This window comes from Brassica rapa, chromosome A01 (assembly GCF_000309985.2).
Source record: "Brassica rapa cultivar Chiifu-401-42 chromosome A01, CAAS_Brap_v3.01, whole genome shotgun sequence".
Taxonomy (NCBI): domain Eukaryota; kingdom Viridiplantae; phylum Streptophyta; class Magnoliopsida; order Brassicales; family Brassicaceae; genus Brassica; species Brassica rapa.
In genome coordinates, this window is record NC_024795.2 from 27,982,664 (window position 1) to 28,005,573 (window position 22,910).

The 22,910-nt window shown below is 35.7% G+C and overlaps 6 protein-coding genes and 1 non-coding gene across 10 annotated transcripts; 3 read left to right on the plus strand and 4 right to left on the minus strand.

The window, feature by feature from the left end:
• Positions 1-14: 14 nt before the first annotated feature.
• Positions 15-2,361, minus strand: LOC103849697 (protein DEHYDRATION-INDUCED 19 homolog 4). Its single transcript, XM_009126417.3, has 5 exons — positions 2,111-2,361; positions 1,877-2,025; positions 773-850; positions 413-660; positions 15-321 (listed from the first exon to the last, which is right to left on the minus strand). Exons 1-5 carry the CDS (start codon positions 2,175-2,177, stop codon positions 210-212), a joined length of 654 nt encoding a protein of 217 aa, XP_009124665.1. The 5' UTR covers positions 2,178-2,361; the 3' UTR covers positions 15-209.
• Positions 2,362-3,191: 830 nt separating this feature from the next.
• On the minus strand, positions 3,192-4,236 carry LOC103849709 (GATA transcription factor 15). Its single transcript, XM_009126425.3, has 3 exons — positions 3,962-4,236; positions 3,723-3,890; positions 3,192-3,639 (listed from the first exon to the last, which is right to left on the minus strand). Exons 1-3 carry the CDS (start codon positions 3,980-3,982, stop codon positions 3,409-3,411), a joined length of 420 nt encoding a protein of 139 aa, XP_009124673.1. The 5' UTR covers positions 3,983-4,236; the 3' UTR covers positions 3,192-3,408.
• Positions 4,237-4,475: 239 nt separating this feature from the next.
• Positions 4,476-6,249, minus strand: LOC103849719 (thioredoxin-like protein CITRX, chloroplastic). The gene is made up of 4 exons (XM_009126438.3): positions 5,986-6,249; positions 5,657-5,779; positions 4,915-4,995; positions 4,476-4,828 (listed from the first exon to the last, which is right to left on the minus strand). The coding sequence occupies exons 1-4, from the start codon at positions 6,205-6,207 to the stop codon at positions 4,712-4,714; spliced, it is 543 nt and encodes a 180-aa protein (XP_009124686.2). The 5' UTR covers positions 6,208-6,249; the 3' UTR covers positions 4,476-4,711.
• A 151-nt stretch (positions 6,250-6,400) lies between these two features.
• On the plus strand, positions 6,401-7,083 carry LOC103849728 (60S ribosomal protein L29-1). 2 transcript variants are annotated; one of them, XM_009126450.3, is made up of 3 exons: positions 6,401-6,533; positions 6,628-6,731; positions 6,824-7,083. In XM_009126450.3, the coding sequence occupies exons 2-3, from the start codon at positions 6,630-6,632 to the stop codon at positions 6,905-6,907; spliced, it is 186 nt and encodes a 61-aa protein (XP_009124698.1). In that variant the 5' UTR covers positions 6,401-6,533; positions 6,628-6,629; the 3' UTR covers positions 6,908-7,083. The 2 variants fall into 2 exon arrangements, with proteins under 2 accessions (XP_009124698.1, XP_033147728.1); XM_033291837.1 differs by having other exon boundaries at positions 6,473-6,527; positions 6,621-6,731.
• A 905-nt stretch (positions 7,084-7,988) lies between these two features.
• LOC103849737 (serine/threonine-protein phosphatase 4 regulatory subunit 3) lies at positions 7,989-15,360 on the plus strand. Of its 3 annotated transcripts, none has more exons than XM_033290686.1 (24): positions 7,989-8,340; positions 8,519-8,599; positions 8,688-8,787; positions 8,860-8,944; positions 9,043-9,092; positions 9,541-9,623; positions 9,932-9,991; positions 10,323-10,422; positions 10,519-10,596; positions 10,906-10,973; positions 11,325-11,393; positions 11,475-11,552; positions 11,635-11,730; positions 11,968-12,038; positions 12,171-12,248; positions 12,369-12,462; positions 12,567-12,668; positions 13,011-13,207; positions 13,303-13,417; positions 13,641-13,772; positions 13,861-13,968; positions 14,050-14,159; positions 14,225-14,356; positions 14,427-15,360. In XM_033290686.1, exons 1-24 carry the CDS (start codon positions 8,296-8,298, stop codon positions 14,911-14,913), a joined length of 2,619 nt encoding a protein of 872 aa, XP_033146577.1. In that variant the 5' UTR covers positions 7,989-8,295; the 3' UTR covers positions 14,914-15,360. The 3 variants fall into 3 exon arrangements, with proteins under 3 accessions (XP_033146577.1, XP_033146578.1, XP_009124734.1); XM_033290687.1 differs by having other exon boundaries at positions 9,544-9,623; XM_009126486.3 differs by having other exon boundaries at positions 7,991-8,340; positions 9,544-9,623; positions 13,014-13,207; positions 14,234-14,356; positions 14,427-14,913.
• A 206-nt stretch (positions 15,361-15,566) lies between these two features.
• TRNAH-GUG lies at positions 15,567-15,638 on the plus strand. The gene has a single exon. It is a non-coding gene; the product is annotated as a tRNA-His (tRNA).
• A 189-nt stretch (positions 15,639-15,827) lies between these two features.
• LOC103849764 (INO80 complex subunit B) lies at positions 15,828-18,910 on the minus strand. The gene is made up of 7 exons (XM_009126500.2): positions 18,225-18,910; positions 17,610-17,913; positions 17,145-17,514; positions 16,969-17,069; positions 16,432-16,521; positions 16,220-16,347; positions 15,828-16,126 (listed from the first exon to the last, which is right to left on the minus strand). The coding sequence occupies exons 2-7, from the start codon at positions 17,874-17,876 to the stop codon at positions 15,976-15,978; spliced, it is 1,107 nt and encodes a 368-aa protein (XP_009124748.1). The 5' UTR covers positions 17,877-17,913; positions 18,225-18,910; the 3' UTR covers positions 15,828-15,975.
• Positions 18,911-22,910: the final 4,000 nt, after the last annotated feature.

Genomic DNA, 22,910 nt, shown 5'->3' on the forward strand with positions numbered 1-22,910 from the left:
AGGGCAGAGAAAGAAAAAAAAAAAAATCCAACTCTCATTTATTTGAATCGATGAAAGTCTCAAGGGTATAATATATGGATTTCACTCTGCATCAACTTAACTTACAAGCTTTTCCATCATACACTGAGACATCTCTTAACAATTCTAACCTCAGATTACTCACTCTCGCATGCATATCTCGACAACAAGGCAATGTCTATACCGTAAATTTAGAAACTGTCTCCAACTCCAAGCATGGTTGACAACAACAAACCTCGCACGAACTCGCTCTTTTTAGACTTCTCTTGATCTTCACCTGAAAGTGGAGCTTCTTGAATCTCTCTGCACAAACAAATGTCAGAAACCAAGTGAGAAAGAAGCCATATTGTATGCTTCCTTGGGAGCAGAAGGTCAATACATATATCCAAAATACCTTTTGAGAGATTCCTTTAGCGAGAGTTTTGTAGCTGAGGTTCCTTCTACAACAGGTGTAACAGATTTGGTTGAAGGAGAACTAAACATAAAGGATGACAGCAACGGATCAGAATCTAAATTGGTTGAAGAAGTGAAACGTGTAGATCCACCGAGAAGAGACTGTAAGTTCGCTTCACGTAGCTCTTTTTTCAAGGCGAGATAAGCTGAGCCGTATCCACCTTTTCTCAACCTTCTCCTTCGCTGCACGTAGAATCTCTCGTCAAGGAAAGAAACACATTCACTCTTTAACTTGTAAACCAAACGATTACGTTACGTACTACAGAACAAAGCATCAAGACATCAAAAGTTAAAAGGATATCTTAAAGAAGTTCGCATGTTGCGTTGTTATATGGCCGACGATATCTAATCCCACCCTCTTTGTGCATACAGGACAGACCTGGGAGGAAAAAAAAACAGATAAGTAACTCTTCAAAGAGTAGCATCGTGATCCATGAAAGATCACTAATTTACTGATTACCAGCTAATGAAGAACACTCAATTTAAAGAAATATTCCAAGATTGGATTCAAATGGGCTCATCTGATAAGAAGAAACAAGAGGAAACTAAGAACAGAACATAAAGCCAACATTTTCAATTTCAAGCAAAGCTTCTAACTTTCTATAAGGAGACCAAAGTTTTTGTAACATCTGAACAAAGCCAAAGCTAAAAGGACAAGAACAAACCTAAGAATCAGACAGGTCCTGTCTCCAAAGACGTAACATTTTAAAGAACACAACATAAAGCCACAACAGTTTCAGTTTCAAGCAAAGCTTGGAACTTTCTAAAAGGAAACCAAACTTTTTGTAACATCTGAACAAATATAAAGCTAAAGACATGATCAAACCTAAAGAAACAGACAGATCTTGTCTCCAAAGACGTAACATTTTAAAGAACAGAACATAAAGCTAACATTCTCAATTTCAAGCAACGATTGGAACTTTCTAAAAAGAGACCAAACTTTTTTTTGTAACCTCTGAACAAAGCTAAAGCTAAAGACATGATCAAACCTAAAGAATCAGACACACACTGTCTCCAAAGACGTAACATTTAAAAGAACAGAACATAAAGCCAACACTTTCAATTTCAAGCAAAGGCTGCAAAGCCTCCAACTTTCTATAAGGAAACCAATTTTTTTTTGTAGCATCTGAACAAAGCTAAAGCTAAAGACAAGATCAAACCTACGATTCAGACAGATCCTGTCTCCAAAGACGGAACTTAAAAAAAAAACAGAACATAAAAGCCAACATTTTCAATTTCAAGCAAAGCTTCAAACTTTCTAAAAGGAAACCACACTTTTTTTTTGTAACATCTGAACAAAGCTAAAAGCTAAAGACAAGATCAAACTTAAGAATCAGACAGATCATGTCTCGGAATACGTTAACTTTTTAAAAGAAAGGTTTTGATTAATGATTGTTAATATTACCCCGTTCTTGGCTTCGACAGGATGCTCTTCATCAATGTGACAACAGAGCCCGACAATATCGAAAACATCCGCGCAAAACGGGCAGATAAACTCCGACTTAGATTCGTCTTCTCCTTCGAGATCCTCGTACCCTCCACCTATATACAAATCTTCACCCCCCAAAACGAATCAATCTCATGACGAAGCTTTAATAATAAAACACGATCCTTAAAACAACATAAAGACGTAAAGAACCTGATCTTGATTGACACCGTCTCGATGAAATAACGGAACGATGATTGATCCATGAACTGGAATCCATTATTGTTACGAAAGATGAATAAAACAAAGAAGAATTGAGATGAACGGAGCAAAAAAATTGAATGTGATGAAATGAACGAAACCCTAGAAGGACGGAGAGAGAGAGGAAGAACAATGGAAGGAGATGGAGAGAGAGTGGAAGCTAGACTTTATTACCGAACTTCAGCTTCTGTAAGAAGACAACATTGTCAAAAAAAGGCAACATAATATTTACTGTTAGACCCTCAAGTTTTATTCTTATTTATAGTTTTGCACCAATTAGTTAGCAAGTTGTTCACGCGGTTTGGTTTGCAATGGACCAGAATATAATTAAAGAGGTTTCTCGTTGTATTATATAATTCACACTTGTGTGGCGTTGGTCTACCACGAAGTTCTGTCTGAGAAAATAAAATGTCACGTTTATCATTAGTTATAACAAAATTTATATGATAAACTAGTACAATTATTAGCGTTTCTGTCAGTTTCTAAGCCTCTTTGCGAAGTGGTGGATCCGCTATGACGAAGAATCGGGTCGGTGATTCAAAGGCCTGGAAGGATTGTGTAGGCACAATTGGAAGAAAGAGTCAAAACCCTTGACGAATCACGTGATAAGTATGAGGTTGTAAGACATTGGTTCTGGGCCTTTCGGGCCCATATGTAGAATTCATATATTTTACAGTGATATTCAAGTTGCTAGTTGTTGTCCTGCTCCCTCTTCGAAGAAATTGCGTTGTAGTTACAACCAATTTACAAGTATATAACCGATCTTTAAAATTCCCACTTGAATTTATATTTCAAATGATTGGATCAGCAAACAGTGCCAAGCAAGTCAAACTACATAGTCTTTGGTTCCAAACTAAAATCAAATTAACGAGGGAAAATATGCAGAAGGTAAAAAGTTTTTGGTTGTTTTTAAGGTTTCACTGGAAATGAAGCGGCAAATTTGAACATTACACTCTCAAGTGATTGACAGATAGACCATCACCATTTTTGTCCTAATAAAGACAAAACTTTCAGAAAAAATGCAACTACAAAATGTTATAACAAGACTGAAAAAATCATATTGATTCTTGATCTTTCGGTTTTCTACCACATATCACATAAACCAAATACAAAAAAAAATTCAGATAATAAGTTAATTAAACAAGACAAAACAAAAATCACAAACTAATTCGTTAGCTAATACTCTCTGAAAAACACACTAAAAATTAATTAATTATTTAAACTCAAATCGATGAGATCGAGAGATACGTTTAAGCATAAACAGAAGAAGCATACGAAAGAGCCATGAGTAACACAGCAGCTTGCTCTTCCTCGCCTAGCTTCTTCTTCCTCTGCATCATAACTTCTCTCCCCAACTCCATCAATCTCTGCTTCAACGAGTCACCAATCTTGGAACTCTGCTTCTTCTTCTTCTTCTTAACTTCCGATCTAACAGTACTTTTCTTCTTCTTGTTCCTGATCCCGCATGCGTTACATAGCGACTACATAACACAAACCAAACAGATCAGATCAGATCGGATCGGATCGAAATCGAGGTTAGGTGAAGATCAAGAAGAGTCTAAACCTTGGGGCCGGTGGGACCCCCACGCCAAAGAGGGGTTTTGCTAGTACCGCAAATGGCGCAACTCTTCTTCTCGTTGATCGTACCTCCTCCTCCATCACTGCTGCTGTTGATTTCTTCAGTTGCATCTACGGATGTGAACTTGGTTGTCATGGCTTCTGAATCGAAGATCTAAACTCAAAGAAAATTAGCTAAACCGATCACTAGAAACTAAACCAAGAAGATATAATCAGCTTACTCACTTTCTCGGTGTGATCTAGCATTCTCCCAACTTCGGTTAAAATGCCTGGATCGAACAGCAGATCGGTGAGGATTTTCAAAAAAATCAGACAGGTAAAGTTGTCTGAAGGAGCTGGAGAAGATCGCGATGAATTCAAAGACAAGAGAGAGATCAGAAAAACAAAGAATTTGAAAAAAAAAATGGAGACAGAGAGTAGCGAGGGAGTGTCAGAAGAGAGGCAGAGATATTTTTTTTTTGTTTTCACAGTAACGACCCAACAAACACCACAAGAATCAGATCTATAAACCAAACGCCATTTTTATAAAATTGAATTGGGCCGGCTAAAACCTACTGTGCTAAATGACGAAACTACCCCTGTACCGACCAATTAGGCGCCTAAACAAACTGCAAAACCGGGAGGAGTTTTCTTTTGTTATAATTTGGGTGAAAAGGAAAGGGCGCCAATCGAATTGGCGCTGAAATGTTTTTGATTAATTAAGAAATTAAACATTAACTTAACCCGGACTGAACCGTGATTTAAATGTGCCCGATCAACGGCTCAGATCTTTAGCTTCACTTATGCTCTTAAGTAGTCATCGAGCTTAAAAGGTTTAACCGAAACTAACACTGGATACATATAAATTCTTAGATTACTACATTCATCTCGTTTACATTTTCTTATGAAACATGATGACGTTGTTACCGCATCCTCAAAAAGTCAAATAAACTATTTCAATCCTAAAGAAAGAAAGTGTTTCTTCAGGACAAGACTTCACATGTCGTTGTCGATGATATCCCGCATCATCTGAATTGGAATTAGCCCTTCTGTCCGGATTGCATCTTTGCTTGGGTCAGGACTGATGAATAACAATGTAGGCAAACCCCGAACCTGCACATTAAAGATTTGCTTTCACATTGATACACTGAGAGGAGACTCATGAAAAAAAAATAGAAGGTGAGAGAGTAAGAGTTTACCTGCATGTCGCGTGCAAACTCGTACTCATCATCTGTATCAACTTTCACAATCATTGCATTGCTCTCATACTCTACTGCAAGCTGTTTCAAAAATAGCAAAACTAGTTAACATGAATCTAACGAGATATTTGCAGAGTAATAGCGAGTAGATAGAGACAATGATCTTTCCCAAAGAGTACAGCTATTTAACACGAATCTAAAGAGTCCTGAAGAGCAAAAGCGGGTAAATCAAGAAGAATATAGTGAGTTACTCCAATCCCACACACAGTTCGAACAATTTCTTCTGTAAATGGAAACACGCCAAGTTCACGACAAGATATCTTTACCATAAGGAACGGGGAGAAACACAGGTAAGACTGGAACTGGCTTTATCCTATTAAACTCACCAAAACACTACACGGTAGAATAAACTTGATATACGAGAAGAGTATCTAAACTCTTGAGCTATGTCCAAACCCGACCATAGATAAATCAAGAATGCCCCCAATGCCTTTTCATAGTTCCCTTAAAAAAACCATTGAGCTCTCAAAACTTACCTTAGAGTCTTTGCTGAGCTAGCAAGTCTACAATTCACTGACCAACCCATTTCAAGATTCAGGATAATATGAAAGATGACGAGTAGCAAATCCAACGTTTGTAACAATATAAGCATACTAGAGGCTAAAAAAAGAAGCAAATGAAATGGGGAATACCGAATACGTAAGAAACAAAGAAGGTGAGGGATGAGAAGGTCGATGTGTACCATTTCAAGTTCCTGGGCCATCAAGATACAAGGTCCACACCACGTGGCATAAAAATCAACAATGACCGGCACCTTCCTCTCTCCTTTCACCAGCTCTTGGAGTTCTTCAGCTGATAATTTCTTCTGTCAAACCAATAAAAACACGAAAAAAACATTAAGCCAACAGCGAATCTCCCACTTGTTGTCAGTCTCATAGAGTTAGTTATCCACAGATTCTCAAAATAAGCAAATATCAATTCTGAGCAATTAGCAGTCTAGTGCTGCATAGAGCTTCCACATTGTTCTTATATAACAATAAGGAGACAAGAGAGTGGAGTAAGACAGTATACCACAAGATAATCTTCTCTAACGAACTTGCCGCGAGGCGGAGGGCACAGAAGCTTCCGCTGATGCGTCGACGGCGAGAAGGACAAGTTCCCGGCGGTGGAGGATGAGAACGGCGGTCGAGTTTCCCTCCGGAGAAAGAGAGACGACGGAGCATGGAGTGTGGATAGAATCGGCGATAAGGGGACGTTGAGGCGAGCAAGAGTTGTGGATTGAACCAGAGCCATTTTGGGAACTGTGAATGGAAAAAAAAAATGATTTTAAGAGTTTTTTTTTTTAAAAAGAGGTTTTACACACTTAATGGGCTTTATAACGGGCCAAAAGCCCATATTATCTGTTAGGGCAGTTTAACTTCAACTATAAAGAAATGATTACAGTTTTTTTTTATAAAAAAAGATTGTTTACACTTGATGGGCTTTATAACGGGCCAAATCTTTTGAAGCCCATATTTTCCATTAGGGCACTTTAACTTTCAACTATAAATTCATACGTATGATCTTTTTGGGGAAACCCTAGCCGATCAAGTTCTCTTGTCTCTCTTCCATTTGCTCAGGTTAGCTTCTTCTTCTACCGCGCCGATTATATCATCTTTCTTTCGGTTGTTACGTTCGTGAGTTGATTGAATAGTGTTTATTTTTGGTTCACAGAGATGGCCAAGTCGAAGAATCACACGGCGCATAACCAGTCGGCTAAGGCCCACAAGAACGGTATCAAGAAGCCAAGGAGGCACCGTCACACTCCCACCAGAGGGGTAAGTCTTTTATAGATGTTTAAACTTATCTATTCCGTTTTTAATAATAGTTTCAGAGTTTGATTTGTTTTTTTTCGATTGAAATGGTTCAGATGGATCCTAAGTTCTTGAGGAACCAGAGGTACGCAAGGAAGCACAACGTCAAGAGCGGCGAGAATGCCACCACTGAAGACTAAGCTTTTGATTCTCTCTGAGAGACATTTTAAGGTTTTTTTAATGAAATTAAGACTGTTTTAGACAAGGGAACCAATTTACATTTCGCGTTATGTCTGGTTTGATTATGTTTAAGCGTGAGGTTTATGTACTCTGTTATCCTGGCCTTCAATTTAATATCATGGATTTTCATTTCGTATGGTTTTGAGTTTCTTTATTTGATTGGGTTTGCCCTATTGGTCATATGTTATCTTGAACTGAAAACTGGTAGGCTGTATCTATCATATTTAGGGATTATCTGGGACATTAACTTGTTGTTTTTTCTATGATTCTGGTATCATGATAGTTCCGTAATCTAAAGGTATGTCTCGCATTTTTGAATCGATCATCGCCCATTTGTTAGGTTCTGGTTTCATGAAAGCTTGTTAAAAAACTCGTATGGCTGTGCATATTACAAATGTCTTCTTTGAGTTACAATAAAGTTTGATTTTTGCTATCAATTATGGATTGGTATGTCTTCAGATTATTAATTTGATCAAGTGATTAGAGTGTTCTGTTAGTTAGGATATTCTGTTGTTACGATCTGATTTTTGTAAAAATTGTATTCCCCACACTTTGTTAGTTAGAGCACAACTGCTCCTGAGCAAAAAATTCAACTTTGTTGCGTGAAAGAAAAATGAATCTTATGAAATTAATGACGTATCTTAAATGAATAAAGTGTAAATTTATGAATTGGTTACGACGAAAGAACCACCTTATCTCTCTTTTTCATTGGGCCTTGGATGGCTCCACCAACAACCTAAACTCACGTGTGTATATACTTGACCACAATAGCCATAAGGCCCATAACACCACTAATCTCACATACCGTAAATAAGCAAAATCCCACCTGGCTCAATATGATTGGAGGTCGTCATAACTTCTACGTCACAGGCTGTCATTTTTAAAGACAGCGAGCAGATTCGCGGGAAGAGAGCGCGTGGGAATGTATTGCCTCGCGCTTGATGGCTCTCTTCAGTAAATATCCATAGTGACCGAGGGTATTAACGGAATATTCTCCGTAACGTATGAACCATTATAATATTTTCAGCTGCTTTGTTTATTTCTTTTTTGTTTTCTTTAACTTTGTTTCCTTTCTCCTCCCTTCTCTTCTGTCGCGTTTCGAAGGTTGGGGAAAGGCCTTCGCAGAAATTAAAAAGCTAGAGAGAGAGAGAGAGAGAATCTCAATGTTCTTTTGATTCTCCTTATAGTAAATTAGGGTTTCCTATTTGATTTCGCCCCCTTTCGAGAGCTCAATCTCCCGCCTTTTAATTCGTCTCCTTCCTCCTCTTGCTCCAAAACCCTAACTTTGCTTCTCTCGCTATACTCAATTCCTCGGATCGATTTGGTGCTGGACGTGGAGGAATCAGTGATGGGCGCCCCGGATAAGCCACAATCTAATTCCAATTCGATGCAGGTGACTCTAGCTCTCGCTCTCTCGCTTTGCTTTGTTCGGTCACTTGATTCGAATTAGGTTTTTCTCGATTAGTATGTAGAGAGATTACTTTCCGTTGGGATTGAGAGGAATTGAGAAGAAGCAAATGTTTTTTTTTTTTACTTTCCTTTTAAATTCACTATTGTATCGGATTGTTCAGAGAGTGAAGGTGTATCATTTGAATGAAGATGGTAAATGGGATGATCGAGGAACTGGGCATGTAAGCATCGACTACGTGGAGGTGCTCTTCTGATTCTAATTGGGTTAAACTCTATTCTGTAAATAGATTTTAAGGACTTGTTGCTTAATTGAAATGCTATATGTTGCAGCGTTCTGAAGAACTCAGTCTATGTGTAATCGATGAAGATGATAACGAGACGTTGCTTGTGCATCCCATCAACACTGAGGATATTTACAGGAAGCAAGAAGGTAGACTTTGATATCTTTGGGGTTTCTGTTTATTTATTTATTTAACTTAGTGGTATTTGTTTCAATGCACAGACACGATAATCTCGTGGAGAGATCCAGAGCGGTCGACAGAATTGGCTTTGAGCTTTCAAGAGACTGCGGGTTGCTCTTATGTATGGTTAGTGAAGAAAGTACTCCTGTTATTTTCTTCTCTATCCCTTTTTTTTTCACATATTGCAATTGTCTTGACTGTAAATTTGGTGTTTGAATATTCAGGGATCAGATCTGCACTATGCAACGAAACTTGTATGTCAGCTCTCTGAACAGTAAGAACTTTCTCCTGGAGTATCTTGATCCTTGTTAATCGTGATTTGCTTCTTCTATTTAGTACTATAAGCTTATTCTATATGTTCTGTTCTGTGTCACGGAAATGAATGTAGAGTGTGTTCATTTCCTGTAATAGCGATTCAAGGGTCTTAGCTAGGTTTATTGTGCCACCTTTTAGCATCTGGGAGCATTTGGATTTCAGAATATTATGTGAAGATATGTTTTAACATTTGCTTGGTGTTGAAATTGTTCTTCTTACTAATCGTGATTGTTGTCTTATAAATCTGTTATACTGTATCCTAATTTGCTTCAAAGTTTTCATTTCAATATTAGTGTATATATATTGTTTAAAAGCATTATCGTTTACTTTTTTTTTTCTAAGCATGCGGTCTTCATCTTGCAAGTGTTTTATATTAACTTCTGATTTTGTAATCATCTCTGATTAAGCAGGTGAACCATTCCCTAGCCTGAATAGTGAGTTGAGGGAGCTTCCTGCTGTAGAGCTTACTACCCTTCCCTTAATACTGAAGGTTACGATTCTACTGCCCTTATTCTTTATTGATATCTCACGTCTGGTGAACATGCATAACAACTTGTAAATATGAAGGCATCGCTTTTAACTTTTAAGTGTTCTCTTCTCGAATGTTTTGAACTGCCTTTTTTCCTCTCGTTGTCCTCTATTTCAATCCATTTGTGTTGCGCCTTCCAGAACTACAACAGATGTTTGTGCCCTGAAAATCTTTTCATCTTTATTAATAGTGTCGTTGATGCGTTGGATTTGTTCCTAGGTTTTTGTTTTCCAAAAAAATTTATTATATCTTTTTTATCTTCCTTGCAGATTGTTACAGAGAACGGCATGTCAGATCAGATGCGTCTAACTGAACTTATATTGAAGGATGTAAGTTATAAAGTATTCTTGTCCTGGCCAGTTCAATTTAGTGTGATATGCTTGCATTCTCTCTGGGAAATCTTATTCCATTCCATGCTTAATTTTTTCTTTCATGCTGTCACTAGTACTGCGGTTATTTCATGTTTGCAAACAAGCGCTAGCAAGAACATTTCCATTGATATATTTTGAGTCTTGTTTTTTTTTTTTAAAGTTCGTCGTAAAGGTACCCGAGTTTGTTAGCTCAGTGTCAACTTTGACTTTATGCAAATTCTTATAGTTTATCATGTCTTGAGAATTATATTCTGGAAACTTCCTTATACTACATTTTCCCTCTGTGCAGCATGATTTCTTCCGGAATCTGATGGATGTGTTTAAAATATGCGAGGACTTGGAAAATGTTGATGGCCTGCACATGATATTCAACATTGTCAAGGGAATCAGTTAGTACTCACATACATATCATCATCATTTCTTCCATCCACGCATTTCCAAATTATTTTCTGATTTCCAGCATATCTCATATCTTTTGTATACAGTTTTGCTCAACAGTTCTCAGATCCTGGAGAAAATATTTGGAGATGAAATGATCATGGAAATTATCGGATGCCTTGAGTGTAAGTTTAAACTCACTAATTGAACATAGATGATACCTTAGTCCTCTAGCTGTTGGATATATGTATTACAGGCCTTTTAGATATTTACACTGTTGAGGAATCTTCTTGTGGTTTCATATCCTTAGTCGTACTGGGACATCGAATTTTCATGTTTCTGTGGTTATTAGTGGATAGCTTCTTGCTCTTAAGGGTTTACACATGCAACAACAAATATTATAGCCAATGTGTTACTTTCTTTTTTTGTTATTGGTCGTTGCCTCATATTTAGTAGCAACTAGCAAATGACCTGTATGTTGACTCTCCTGATAGATGACCCTGGTGTTCCTCACTCTCAGCATCACCGGAACTTTCTGAAGGAGCATGTTGTTTTTAAGGAGGTAACATTATGTTCCCTTATGCTATTAGTTCATTTAGTTCAGGACAAGTTAGCGTAGACTGGACGTAGGGAATAGTAGAGACGGTTTGACGAGAACAGAATATGGGTACTAGAAATATTTGATTGTTTTTTTGGGAAGAAAAGGATATGCTCACTGTTGGTCTGTTACAAACTTATCTTGTTAGCTACTAGTGAGGTCTGCATCTTTTTTTACTTATACCCCTTTAATGCAGAACAGCTGAGGCTAGAACTATAACTGAGATTTACTTTCTTTGACTTTTATAAATGTGATTAATCTAGTAAGTTCGATAAGAAGTTTTTGAATGCTGTAGTATATCCCTTTATTTTGCAGGCTATACCAATTAAAGATCCCTTAGTCCTGTCAAAGATACACCAAACGTACAGAATTGGCTACTTAAAGGTGGGATCCCATGATTTTTCTTAAAACGTTGGTGCCACTTTTTCTATGGTATTTGGTCTCACCTTTTGTCACATTTTACAGGATGTTGTTTTGGCTCGAGTGCTAGATGATGCTATAGTTGCAAACTTGAATTCAGTAATCCATGCAAACAATGCCATTGTAAGTTGTTTATGGAATGAAAATCCTCTCACATATATGATGAATCCCATATTTTAGTTTAACTGATGTATATTTTCTCCAGGTTTTTTCATTGCTAAAGGACGATAGCACTTTTATTCAAGAATTATTTGCAAGGTTGAGGTCACCTTCTACATCTATGGAATCCAAGAAAAATTTGGTATTTCCTACCTTCAGGAGGCATTTGCTATTTTGTTTTATCCCTCAATTGTTTTGTATTCTTGAAGACGTTTATAAAAGTTACTTTAGTTTAACATTTAACTGGGATCATTTTCTTTAGTCCCTATGTTGAGATGATCTATATGTGACAACAGATGGCAACAATAGATCCGTTACAAAATATCGCTTTCTAGCTAAGTTAGTCATACTGATGTGCTTTCATTCTCTAATGATATAGGTATATTTCTTGCACGAGTTTTGTAGTTTAAGCAAGAGCCTCCAAGTGGTGCAGCAGCTGCGGCTTTTTAGGTATGCACTCACCAGAAACTACATGCAAACGTTGTTGAACAGCCACTGACTTTGTAACATTTGTAGCACTTATGACATTTTTGTTATTACCCTTTCTTAATTGGCGCGCATGTTTTTTCAATGGTTTCTCAGGGACCTTATGAATGAAGGAATTTTTCATGTCATAGAGGAAATCTTGCAGATTCCAGACAAAAAGCTCGTATTAACTGGGTATATGATTAATTAGACCTGATAGCTCACTGTGGCTACTCTGTTTTTATTTTCTAGTAAGAAGCCTAATTGGAAATTTGCAAGCTCTATTACTAAAGATAATAATTCTTGTGGATGCAGAGCAGATATCCTCGTTCTTTTCTTGACTCAAGACCCTAACCTGTTGCGTTCTTATGTTGTTCGGACAGAAGGAACCCCCCTCCTCGGTCTTCTGGTAATTTTCTGTAAGCCTTTGGATTGTTTCTTCAGTTGGGAGGCTGTTGTTTCTGTTATTTTGTAAGACTCAAGTTGTAATTGTCTCTCTTGTTTGGGTAACAGGTCAAGGGAATGATGGAAGACTTTGGTGATAAGATGCATTGTCAATTTTTAGAAATTATTCGAACCTTACTGGATGCAAATGCATTGTCTGGTGGAGCTCAGGTACATCCTTGATACTTCAATATCTCAATATCTGAAAATTAGAAGTGGGTGTATTTCTCCACATTGTCTGTGTACTGTTTCTTAATCCATTTATAGTCAAGCTTAGGAAGAAAACGTTCGGAGTCGTTAGTCGTTCTCTAACTTTTCACCCGGATTGGTTATTCTTGCAACCCTTGAATTAGTAGCATAAGACACTATATAGTATTTTCTTAAAATGATATCGTTATTGTTTACAAAGTAATCAATCTTCTTCAAGCTATTTGCCACCTTACCCATTTCTCTCTTCTAATTGTCGCTAGACATCATGGGTTCTATTATTTTTCTAACGCATTCCAATTTTAGCAGAGAGCAAATATCATGGATATTTTCTTAGAGAAGCATATACCTGAGTTAGTGGATGTTATTACTGCCTCATGTCTTGAGAAGTCAGGCAGTATATTCGAAGGTGGAGCGAGAAGGGTTAGCACAAAGCCTGAAGTCCTACTAAGTATATGTGAACTGTTGTGCTTTTGCATCATGCAAGATTCATCCAGAACAAAGTATATCATTTTGATACTTATTTTGGTAATTTTCTGTTTCTCTCATGCTGGTACCCATTTGATATTTTTCCTCTGCCATTTCTTCTTGTCTACAGATGCAGTTTTCTCCAAAAGAATGTGGCTGAAAAGGTTTTGCATCTCACACGGAGAAAGGAAAAATACCTAGTGGTTGCTGCAGTACGATTTGTCCGTACCCTCCTATCTGTGCATGTGAGTAGATTTTTTGAACCATGACGAATATATGCTTTCCATTTGAAATAGTTCCTAAATGCTCCCTGTAGCTAAAGAATTGCCCTTGGATAATAGTTGCCGTTGGAAGTGTATAGCATACCGTTAGCTACCTTTGATATCTATCATGACTACAAAAAGCTCATAAGATGAAGTTTTTTAATAGAAAAAATAAACTTAATTGTGAAATATATTTGTATTGCAGGATGATCATGTCCAGAGTTACGTTGTTAAGAACAACGTGCTGAAACCGATAATAGATGTCTTCATTGCCAATGGAAACCGGTACAATCTGCTGAACTCTGCAGTCTTGGATCTGCTTGAGCACATACGCAAGGTTCTTTTATCCATCATTTTCCCCCTCCTAATTATTTAGTTTCTGATGTTACTATATTTAGCGAGCGACCTTACTTTATTGTGCGTAGGGAAATGCAACCCTGTTGCTCAAATACATAGTTGATACGTTCTGGGACCAGTTGGCCCAGTTCCAGAGCCTGGCCTCCATCCAGGCTTTTAAGATTAAATATGAACAGGTATTGCTTTTGGATCTTGATTTTTTTTTTACGTTTGAAATTTTTTTGTGTGCATCTTTATTTTAAAAAATGCGTCTTCAGTGCTTAGAAAGCGCCGTGCCACAAAACACTGCTGATGCGGTTGATCTGAGAAGAAGAGTTGACGAGCGTGCATTGGATAAAGAGGAGGAAGATTATTTCAATGAAGACAGGTTTTGTGTCTCTGGTGATTATTTTATTTTTATTGTTCTGCTTGAACTTTCCTCACACATTTTAGCTTTTACAGCGATGAAGAAGATTCTGCATCTGCTTCTAATACAAAAAAGGAAAAACCTGCTTCTAATACAAAGAAAGAAGAACCGAAGCCTCACGTATCAAATGGAGTTGCTGCAAGCCCTGCTTCTTCGAGGTATAGTTGTGTTCCACAATGAAAATTCATAATATGCAATGACTTTGTCTAATGGGTTTGCTTGCTATAGCCCGAGGTCTGGAGGCTTGGTTGACTATGAGGACGATGAAGATGATGAAGACTATAAACCTCCTCCAAAGAAACAGCCCGAAGTCTCTGAGGAGGAGGAAGGCGAGCTCCTTGGGCTGAAACGCAAATCCCCTTTCGTAGAAAGAGAACAAGAGCCTTCCAAGAAACCTCGACTGGGTAAAAACCCGAAAAGAGAAAACGTATTTGCTGTGCTGTGTTCGACGTTAAGCCATGCCGTGCTTGCGAGTAAGAAAGGTCAAGGAGGTACCACTGGATCTGCAGCCCGGTCGATTCTAGCTAAGGAACCAGAGGACTCTAGAAGTAGTGAAGAGAATAACCGCAGCAGTTCAGATAATGAAAATCATAAAGGTGATGGAGTTTCTAGTTCCGAACAGGGATCATCAGACAAAGGAAAGAAGCTAAATGGGGAAGAATCCCTGGTAGTAGCTTCAGAATCCTCACCTGAAATGGCTGTAAATGGATCCTGAGATTACAACACTCTGGACTTGTAGTTGGCTGTGGACGGGAGGCACTCATGGGTGCTTATAAAAGAACCCTTCAAACTTAAAGACTGAGAAGGAGACATGGGAAACTGCAATCAACCAATGGAAGAAGAAATGTATAGAGAGCGCAAGTTTGAGAGGGGTAACAGGTTCTTCGTCCATTGTGTTTGCAGCTGGTTTTATTTATATATTCATCTTTGGAAAAACTTAAAGAGTCTCTGGTCTCTGTCAAAATTGCATATTGTAAGAAGACATCATGGTCTATCATCAACAACTAACTTTTTTTTTTTTTTCCCTTCTAAATTAAAGTTCCTAGTGGTTTACTTGATCGATTCTCTTTGTTCGTGGATATTCCACTCTCCTCGCTTATATTTTGACAGAGAGACCAGTGTTATGTTATTTTGGTATATGCAGCCAAAAGTGTTGTTCTTAGATTTTGTTTGTATATTGTGTTACAAATGAAAATATGAGTTTCTCTACATAATCAAATCAAAGCAAATGGAAATTGAGATTAGTAGCCACAACAACAAGCATGAAAAAATTATAACGATTACTAAGGTCGTTTAGGTTTGGCTTTGTCCCGTACAAGTAATACTGTGATAAATATAATTATATTTTCCAAATACTAGTAAGCAAATGTGGCTGTAGTTTAGTGGTAAGAATTCCACGTTGTGGCCGTGGAGACCTGGGCTCGAATCCCAGCAGCCACACTTATAACCTTTTTTGTCATTAATTATCTTATGGGCCGAATTTAAAAATGTATGAGGTCAAGGCCCAATAAGGTAAAAATTGTTCAGTTTTAGCTAATATTAATCTTAACATTTGTATCTCATTTGAGAGTTAGATGATCAGTTATACACACCACTTAAAAACGAAACAAAAATCAAGATTACTACAAAAGTATAAACTGAAAGTCATTTCAATTCTTAGAAGCACAGCAATCCAAACTCCATGTTTCATTGAACAAATTAGGTGAAAGTTTTTGTTCATGTTAAGAAACAACTGTGTCCATAATAATACATTACGACCAAAAAATCAGTTAAGCAACTAGCAATGAATCAAAGGTTGTTGTTGCATCTTCGCTTGAATAGCCTTGTAACAAGTGAGACTGCAAAGTGGCAGCTTCGACTTTGAATCTCTGTACTTGTATGCTTTCTCGCAATTTGGCCCCACACACTTCTCACGCGGAGGAGGATAACTACAGAAACATCCATACAATTAACAGTTACAAAACCTCACCCATTCCACATATTATATGGTTTCTATACTATACTTTTAAAAGCTTGCTTACCTGTGAGTAATTGGTTTGAAGATATCAGGAAGACCAATGTCTTCAGAAAACGTCAGAGTTGTTCCACTTGGACCAATAACCAATCTGATAGTGTCTGATGGGAGTGTGGTGGATCTTGTAGCTCTCTCCTGTGAATAAGAAAAAATCGAAGTCAGCACAAAGAGAGATTGAGAGAGACAAAAAGAAAAGAAGCATCTGCTGTTTTAGGTTACCTGAGCTCGTTCTTCCTGTTGTTTTTTAATCTTCTCCTCTTTCTTCTTTCTCCCTGAGTCTTGCCCCAGTATTTTCCTGATAGCTTCAGCCTAATGAACAAGACAAAGAAGAGTTCAGACCGTGTGTTGGCACTATAAACCAATGTTTAAATTATCACTAACCGGTAAACGAAAAACTTTATAGATGATTAGCGACTAGACAGATTATTCAGGTCTTAAGAGAAGCTTAAACATTAACAAATACTGATTATTGTTTTCTATGAAATATTTTAGTTTTTTTGTGTCGAACTATAAAATTATTTTGATGAATTATAAAACTTAGATATACAAAAAGAAGAAAATTAGACAAGTTTATGGGATTTGCACTAACAGTGTTGCTTGATTAAATAGATTTAGATCAATTTAGATCTATTTAGACCAATTAAATAGATTTGAATTACATAAATTGGATTTTATGAAAATTGTTTCGGTTCTAATTGATGATTTTTTATAACATTGCTCTAAATGAACAGGTAAAAAAAATGAATTGAGCTTTACCTCAGCTTCTTGGGCAGCCTTCTCAGACTGTATTCGCCGTCTCTGAGCAGCTTCAGCCTTCTTGAATTGTTGCTCTACCTCAGAAAGCTTCTGCTTTTGTCCTGTAATTATTCAACGTTTACAGAATCAGCATTCACATCTTGTCAGTTACTAAACTAGAAAAATGTGAAACTCACTTTTAGAAGAGGGGCAAGGTAAGCCATCAGGAAACTCAAGAGGACCCGACCCGTTGGAAGAATACGGATCTTTTACAGACTGGAGAGCTCGAGTACGTGTAGTAGGAATGTGTCCACTAGTTGACCCTTCCATACTGAGCTTATCCCTTTCAGTGACATCATGTTTGTCTTCCACATTGATGTGGTCCCTTGGGACCCTTTTAGACTTCAGCTTTGCCAGGTATCTAATCTCCTCATCATCACTGTCTTGTTCTGGATCCAACAGACGTTTCTTAAGACCTTGTTTTCTCTTCTCAGACATCGATGCTCCTCTCACAGCCTCAGAGGGATTCACTCGAGGTCCGTTTATCTCTCCTAGACGCATAGTTTTCTGCACATTAGTCTCAAACATTAGGGATGAAACAAGTTCACACAATAAACCAATTCATAACTATTAAACAGACAAGAGTGTGTGTGTGTGTTTACCGTGGATTTGGTATAAATGCTTGCATCTGAGTTGGTTTGGATAGTACGAGTAACACCACCTCCAAGCTTAAGCCTCAGTTTCAATGTGTTTAAACTTGGGTTATCTTCATTACTAGGAGAAACGTTTGCCTGTGTTGAGGGTGGCTTAGAAGTTAAACTATGAAAGCTCTCTTTAACGTCGCGGGGTCGACGAATCAAAGGGCTTCTCTTTCTCTTATCCATAAAGCCAGTTAAAGTAGAGGGAGAACCTTCAGAGGCTGGCTCCATAATCTTCAAATTTCAAGACAGCCTTTGAAAGAATTAACTGCAGCAGAGTTAGTTAGTTAGTTAGTTAATAAACAAAGTGTTTGAACAATAACAAGTGGAAGAGAAAGGTACACTCAAAGCAATTTTCAGACAAAACTAAAAGCTTCAAGTTCTGTTTAGATATTTCTAAAGATTGATTTGAAACTGAGCCTACGTGCTTTGGTAGTAGCAGCACTAGCTTTAGGAAATAGAGACAGCATTCTCAGATTAAGACAAAACCAAAGGAACTGTGAAACCAGAGAGCACATAAATAACCATCTCACATCAACACCAATTCGAGTAGAAAAAGAAGAGAGGAAGAGAGCTTACGTTACGTGCGGCGAGACGAAGGAGAGGAAAAACCCTAGATGGAGTTGAGGAGAAGAGGGAGAAGAAGGGTTTCGAGAGAGATGAAGTGTGTGGATTGGCTTTAAGTGAAGAAGGGTATATGTGGAAGTTATGTTTAGCCTCCCAAATCTTTATCTCCTCCATTTTTTCTCTCATCTCCCTTCTTCTCTTTCTCTTTATTTTTTTTTTGTTTTTTTTTTTCTTCTTTTTTTTTTTTTCACTTCCTTGCCGCCACGTTTAAATGTCGCCGGCGAGACGGGCAGCGTTTCCTTGTCGGAGATGAAGTTAATAGTTACAGTTTTGGGTTGGGCCCTTACGTTTAGGCCCAATTACATGAGCCTACTAATATCATTTTGCTTTGTATCCTTTTATTAACAACCAATTCTAGTCTCATACTACAGATTTATATTACTTGATTATGTAATACGATTCTACCACTTACTTATTGGCTTTTCTAAATTGCATTGTTTTTTAAACCGGACCAATAGTTGAATCAGGTTCGGCCATGAACCAGTTACGTAGCCGGATTGGATATTATAACTAGTTCGACCATGAACATTCTTACGTAGCCAGATTGAATCTCAGAGTTGTTAAACTGATAAAAACCATTGAAACTATCAAAAATCTATAAACCATCTATATAAAAATAAAATTAGTTTATATTTATATTTTTTATGTTTTGGATTCATTTATTAATACAAATGTAGAATATGGTAGAAATTTTAAAATAACATTAAAGATTATAGGCTTCAGTATATAAAGTATTTACCAAAAACTCAATATTTTTGTAGGGGTTACCCCATAGATTTTGAGAAAATTTCAAAAAATATGACAATGTTGTTTTAATGCCTAGTTGCATCCTGCAATAACATATGATGATGTTCAAAGAGGTTTGGAGCCTTTGTCGTGTCCGTTTATCAAAAAAAAAAAATTTTATAGTGGTTATTCCATCGATTTAGGGAGTATTATGAAGTTTTATTAAATTATTTGATAAAAACAATTGAAAGATGCTCATTTACCATGAAAATGAGTTTCGCATACATAAATACAAATGTAGAATATGGTATAAATTTTAAAACAACACTAAAGATTATATGCTTCAGTATATAAAGTATTTACCAAAAACTCAATATTTTTGTAGAGGGTTATCCCATAGATTTTGAGAAAATTTCAAAAAATATGACAATATTTTTTTAATGCCTAGTTGCATCCTGCACTAACATATGATGATGTTCAAAGAGGTTTGGAGCCTTTGTTCTCTCCGTTTATCAATAAAATAATAATTTTATATTGGTTATTCCATCGATTTAGGGGGTATTATGAAGTTTTACTAAGTTAATTGATAAAAACAATTGAACGATGCTCATTTACCATGAAAAAGAGTTTAGCATACATTAATACAAATGTAGAATATGGTAGAAATTTTAAAATAACATTAAAGATTATAGGCTTCAGTATATAAAGGATTTACCAAAAATTCAATATTTTTGTAGGGGTTAGCTCATAGATTTTGAGAAAATTTCAAAAAATATGACAATATTGTTTTAATGCCTAGTTGCATCCTGCACTAACATATGATGATGTTCAAAGTGGTTTGGAGCCTTTGTGCTCTCCGTTTATCAATAAAATAATAATTTTATATTGGTTATTCCATCGATTTAGGGGGTATTATGAAGTTTTACTAAGTTAATTGATAAAAACAATTGAACGATGTTCATTTACCATGAAAATGAGTTTAGCATACATTAATACAAATGTAGAATATGGTAGAAATTTTAAAATAACATTAAAGATTATAGGCTTCAATATATAAAGGATTTACCAAAAACTCAATATTTTTGTAGGGGTTAGCCCATAGATTTTGAGAAAATTTCAAAAAATATGACAATATTGTTTTAATGCCTAGTTGCATCATGCACTAACATATGATGATGTTCAAAGAGGTTTGGAGCCTTTGTTCTCTCCGTTTATCAATAAAATAATAATTTTATATTTGTTATCCCATCGATTTAGGAGGTATTATGAAGTTTTATTAAATTAATTGATAAAAACTATTGAACGATGCTCATTTACCATGAAAAATAGTTTAGCATACATTAATACAAATGTAGAATATGGTATAAATTTTAAAACAACACTAAAGATTATAGGCTTCAGTATACAAAGTATTTACCAAAAACTCAATATTTTTGTAGGGGTTGTTAGCCCATAGATTTTGAGAAAATTTCAAAAAATATGAAAATATTATTTTAATGCCTAGTTGCATCCTGCACTAACATATGATAATGTTAAAAGAGGTTTTGGGCCTTTGTCGTCTTCGTTTATCAAGAAAATAATAATTTTATAGTGGTTATTCCATCGATTTAGGGAGTATTATGAAGTTTTATTAAATTATTTGATAAAAACAATTGAAAGATGCTCATTTACCATGAAAAAGAGTTAAGCATACATTAATACAAATGTAGAATATGGTAGAAATTTTAAAACAACACTAAAGATTATAGGCTTCAGTATACAAAGTATTTACCAAAAACTCAATATTTTTGTAGGGGTGTTAGCCCATAGATTTTGAGAAAATTTCAAAAAATATGACAATATTGTTTTAATGCCTAGTTGCATCCTGCACTAACATATGATGATGTTCAAAGAGGTTTGGAGCCTTTGTGCTCTCCGTTTATCAAGAAAATAATAATTTTATAGTGGTTATTCCATCGATTTAGGGGGTATTATGAAGTTTTACTAAGTTAATTGATAAAAACAATTGAACGATGCTCATTTACCATGAAAAAGAGTTTAGCATACATTAATACAAATGTAGAATATGGTAGAAATTTTAAAACAACATAAAGATTATAGGCTTCAGTATATAAAGTATTTACCAAAAACTCAATATTTTTGTAGGGGTTAGCCCATAGATTTTGAGAAAATTTCAAAAAATATGACAATATTGTTTTAATGCCTAGTTGCATCCTGCACTAACATATGATGATGTTCAAAGAGGTTTGGAGCCTTTGTCGTCTCCGTTTATCAAGAAAATAATAATTTTATAGTGGTTATTCCATCGATTTAGGGAGTATTATGAAGTTTTATTAAATTATTGATAAAAACAATTGAAAGATGCTCATTTACCATGAAAAAGAGTTTAGCATACATAATACAATGTAGAATATGGTATAAATTTTAAAAACAACACTAAAGATTATAGGCTTCAGTATATAAAGGATTTACCAAAAAATTCAATATTTTTGTAGGGGTTTAGCCCATAGATTTTGAGAAAATTTCAAAAAATATGAAAATATGTTTTAATGCCTAGTTGCATCCTGCACTAACATATGATGATGTTCAAAGAGGTTTGGAGCCTTTGTTCTCTCCGTTTATCAAGAAAATAATAATTTTATATTGGTTATTCCATCGATTTAGGGGGTATTATGAAGTTTACTAAATTAATTGATAAAAAACAATTGAACGATGCTCATTTACCATGAAAATGAGGTCAGCATACATTAATACAATGTAGAATATGGTAGAATTTTAAAACAACACTAAAGATTATAGGCTTCAGTATATAAAGTATTTACCAAAAACTCAATATTTTTGTAGGGTTAGCCCATAGATTTTGAGAAAATTTCAAAAAATATGACAATATTGTTTTATGCCTAGTTGCATCCTGCACTAACATATGATGATGTTCAAAGAGGTTTGGAGCCTTTGTTCTCTCCGTTTATCAAGAAAATAATAATTTTATAGTGTTATCCATCGATTTAGGGGGTATTATGAAGTTTTACTAAATTAATTGATAAAACAATTGAACGATGCTCATTTACCATGAAAAAGAGTTTAGCATACATTAATACAAATGTAGAATATGGTAGAAATTTTAAAATAACACTAAAGATTATAGGCTTCAGTATATAAAGTATTTACCAAAAACTCAATATTTTTGTGGGGTTAGCCCATAGATTTTGAGAAAATTTCAAAAAATATGACAATATTGTTTTAATGCCTAGTTGCATCCTGCACTAAACATATGATGATGTTCAAAGAGGTTTGGAGCCTTTGTCGTCTCCGTTTATCAAAAAAAAAATTTATAGTGGTTATTCCATCGATTTAGGGAGTATTATGAAGTTTTATTAAATTATTTGATAAAAACAATTGAAAGATGCTCATTTACCATGAAAATGAGTTTAGCATACATAAATACAAATGTAGAATATGGTATAAATTTAAAACAACACTAAAGATTATATGCTTCAGTATATAAAGTATTTACAAAAAACTCAATATTTTTGTAGGGGTTAGCCCATAGATTTTGAGAAAAATTTCAAAAAATATGACAATATTGTTTTTATGCCTAGTTTCATCCTGCACTAACATATGATGATGTTCAAAGAGGTTTGAGCTTTGTTCTCTCCGTTTATCAAGAAATAATAATTTTATATTGGTTATTCCATCGATTTAGGGGGTATTATGAAGTTTAAAAAATTGATAAAAACAATTGAACGATGCTCATTTACCATGAAAAAGAGTTTAGCATACATTAATACAAATGTAGAATATGGTAGAATTTTAAAAAAACACTAAAGATTATAGGCTTCAGTATATAAAGATTTACCAAAAACTCAATATTTTTGTAGGGGTTAGCCCATAGATTTTGAGAAAATTCAAAAA